The 3,337-nt window shown below is 36.0% G+C and overlaps 1 protein-coding gene across 1 annotated transcript in view; it reads left to right on the top strand.

The window, feature by feature from the left end:
• The first annotated feature begins 2,187 nt into the window (after positions 1-2,187).
• The window catches only part of LOC107183679 (ephrin type-A receptor 3-like), a 5,234-nt gene continuing 4,084 nt past the window's right edge, over positions 2,188-3,337 (top strand). The window contains exons 1-2 of the mRNA XM_015566218.1: positions 2,188-2,302; positions 2,590-2,745. Coding sequence (XP_015421704.1) covers positions 2,188-2,302; positions 2,590-2,745 — 271 coding nt within the window. The remainder of the gene's footprint in view (positions 2,303-2,589; positions 2,746-3,337) is intronic.

The raw sequence follows: 3,337 nt of genomic DNA, 5'->3' as shown, positions 1-3,337 counted from the left end.
GGTGCCTGCTGGGTCAACAAGTGCAGGGTACACATCCTGTGATTTTTTTGGCCTTTAACTTATTGTCACATGTAAGCCATTAAGTCCATAATCAATTCTGGAATGATGCAGATGATGTGGCTTCAGTTGCTTTTGGACCACATTGTGAAGGGGGGAAAAGCTGTCCCAAACACCTTCATCCGATTTCCGTTGTGTCTCTTTGGCCATACGTTGGCCATCCATCACTATCGCAGTGAAATCGGCGTTCAGGAGCACTAGGTTGGATGCAATTCTGAACAAATCAGGATCCTATTAGCAAGCAGAAGGCAGAGTTTGGACACTGAGTATGCAACCAACTGTACCCACCACATTCCTCTGCTTAACAGTTTGTCTTTTCATGTCGATCTATTTGTGTATTTAATTATGCTTTGCACAAGCCAGTTCCTTCCATCTTTTCATGATCTTTCTCAGATGAGATTCCTCTGTGTAATCTCTTCCAACAGCTCCATTGGAATCGGGTTTTTGCTCCATGTGGCCTGTGTTAAATGTCTGGTGCTCATTTTTGATTTCAGGGTCCCTTTGGGGATGGACAGAATTATGGAATTTGTATCTTTAAGGGTACCCAAAAGCCTGGAAAAGAGGAAATGATTTATTGAACTGCATGTGCATGTGCCTACCTATATTGTACTAGTGTCATCTCTAAAATTATTTAGTCATAATTAGGTAAAGTTTAGTTACTAGTTTGAATTAACATTCTTAACTTCTAAGTTGATTTTTTGATTAACTAGTTATTAACTGATAGAATTCAAGTTACAATCAGAAATCCTTGGCTGTAGTGGTGTAGCTAAGAAGTATTATATGACTGTCTTTTCTTTAAGTATCACATATCATTTATAATAGTAACAAAAAGTGATTGACTGTTTAATGAATACCTTTATGCTAAATGTTGTAAAAACCATAACAGCCCCAAATAAAAGCACATAGATAAACTTACCAGCAAACAAAACAACAAAGCAACTTAATCTTGAAAGACTCAGTAATGCCCCCTTGCAAATTTAAAGTCACTTTAATGATGACCTAAATTGAAACCAGAAGTTAAGTGCATAGTTTGTTTATACTTTGTATCATTTTCTGTGAGGTAGTATAACAGGAGACATAAGTAGAATTTTCTACAGACAATGCCTACAGACAATGTTCAAAACTTTTTAATCCCAACCCATGTTTGGTTAGGGCAGTGAAATTTAATTTACTGGTTCTCACTGTGGCCCCTAAAGTTGTTCAATTTAATGTAACCTCATCCTAGAGCAACCCTTCTTAGTAGAATCTGGAAACCAACAAGACTGAATTAATGATTGCTATCATTTTAAGTTATTCTAATTGTTTGTTTTGGCCGTGTATTTCCCGAGAGCCTTCCTAGGAGGAAGATGTACTATTATGGATACCATGGGTTACCTTTCAAAATGCATTTATTATAAAAGTTAATATTTGTCCACACAGATATTAGTTAAATGCAAATATCTTGTTATTTGCAATATGAAGTTTATATGAGATAATTCTTCAATTCAATGATAAAGATAATCTATAAGGACTATTTTATATCTAAGTACTTTAAGTAATACAATTTCAGTGTAGCACTGAAATTGAGTTTATAGATTCAAGAAATTACTGATGTCCAAAGATGCTCTGAAGGAAACTTTAAACATTTGGACCCCAAATTCCTTCATCAAAGGAATGTCAAAGAACTTCTTGTTGGGATTTCCACCATGAATTTAGTTCTCAGTGGTTGAGCTTTGACCTATGAACCAGGAGGTCATGGGTTCATTCCCATTCAGGGCACATGCCTCCTTTGAGGGTCGATTCCCAGTAGGGGGCATGCAGGAGGCAGCCAATCAATGATTCTCTCTCATCATTGTATCTATCTCTCCCTCCTTCTCCCTTCCTCTCTGAAATTAATAAAAAATATAAAAAATAAACAAAATAAAAACCTTTAATCTAATAACAATTCACAAGTATGTCAGTTTAAATAAAAATTGCACCGCCCTATGTTTGAGATATGCAAAAGGAAATATATTTATTTAAATAGAAATTGTACCTCCTTATGTATTTGAGATATAGACAGGAACTATATTTCACTCTTTATTTTAGGCCATTACCATATAATTAATAAGTAATAATAAAAGAATGAAGTCCGTGTTTCACATGCTCACAATGACAGTGCTAACTGTAGTGCAGATCGTGTACACATTGCATCATGTTTTAAAAGGGAATGGCTACATGATGACATGGCTTTGCTTTATTTTCTCCACAAATATTCCAATGCCAAGTAAAGCTGTGAAAACATGAGCTGGAAATTTCATCACACCCTGGTGCCAAAATAATCTAAATCTTGTGGGGGTGTGTTTTTTTCTTTAACATTTGGTGCAAATTCAAATGTATATGTGGAGAAACTACACTGGGCCATGTTATTTGCTTCTGTAAAGGCTGGAAGGAAAAATGAATTTTGATTCAGAGTGAATGCATGCCCTAACATCCTAAACTCTGTTTAACAAATTTTTAAAAACGTGTTTTCAAAATAATTACAGAAGTTTAAAAGAGTTATTTTGTTTGTAGCTTGTCAACCCGGTTTCTACAAGGCTGCGGACGGTAACACGAAGTGCGCTAAGTGCCCACCTCACAGTTCTACTCAGGAAGATGGTTCAATGAACTGCAGGTGTGAGAATAATTACTTCCGAGCAGACAAAGACCCTCCATCCATGGCTTGTACCCGTGAGTAGTTTTGCTGCAACCCATGCATCCATGTTTGTTTTATTTTGTTTTTTTTATTGTGTTATTGTTGGTTTTTTGCTTCTTGTATTTTGTTTGTTTGTTTTTAAGCATTTGGCCCATTTACTTGTGCTACCCATGTGCAAATTAAAAGCTTTCTCTGCTTCACTCTCCATGCTTGGCTCACCACAAATGCAACATTTATCACATGAATTAATTCATAAAGCACCTACTACAACAGGACCCAAAAACTCTCTGTATCTTGTTTTAGATTTTGCTTCTTATTAGACAGGATAGGGGAGATTGTAAGCATGGGATTTGCATGTTTGCATTTCGATTCTCTCTTGCTACATGTTGGTCATAGGTCATCAGGAAGAGGACTAAGATTTATAAAAGTAACACTACAGATTTCATAACTATTCACAAGGGCATTGAGTTTAATGGTAAATACCTTTGTTGGACTTTCTGAATGCATATTCAACCTTGAGTCACATCTCCCTCACCCATAGCTTGGAGAGAACAGTGCTCTTGAATCCATGTCTATAATCTCAGGAATTCTCTAAGGACAAATTAAAATATGTAATAAAGACAAGAT

Source organism: Myotis davidii, unplaced genomic scaffold, assembly GCF_000327345.1.
Source record: "Myotis davidii unplaced genomic scaffold, ASM32734v1 scaffold482, whole genome shotgun sequence".
NCBI lineage: Eukaryota > Metazoa > Chordata > Mammalia > Chiroptera > Vespertilionidae > Myotis > Myotis davidii.
The sequence above is the reverse complement of the archived record's forward strand: the minus strand, read 5'-3'. Positions and strand labels throughout refer to the sequence as shown.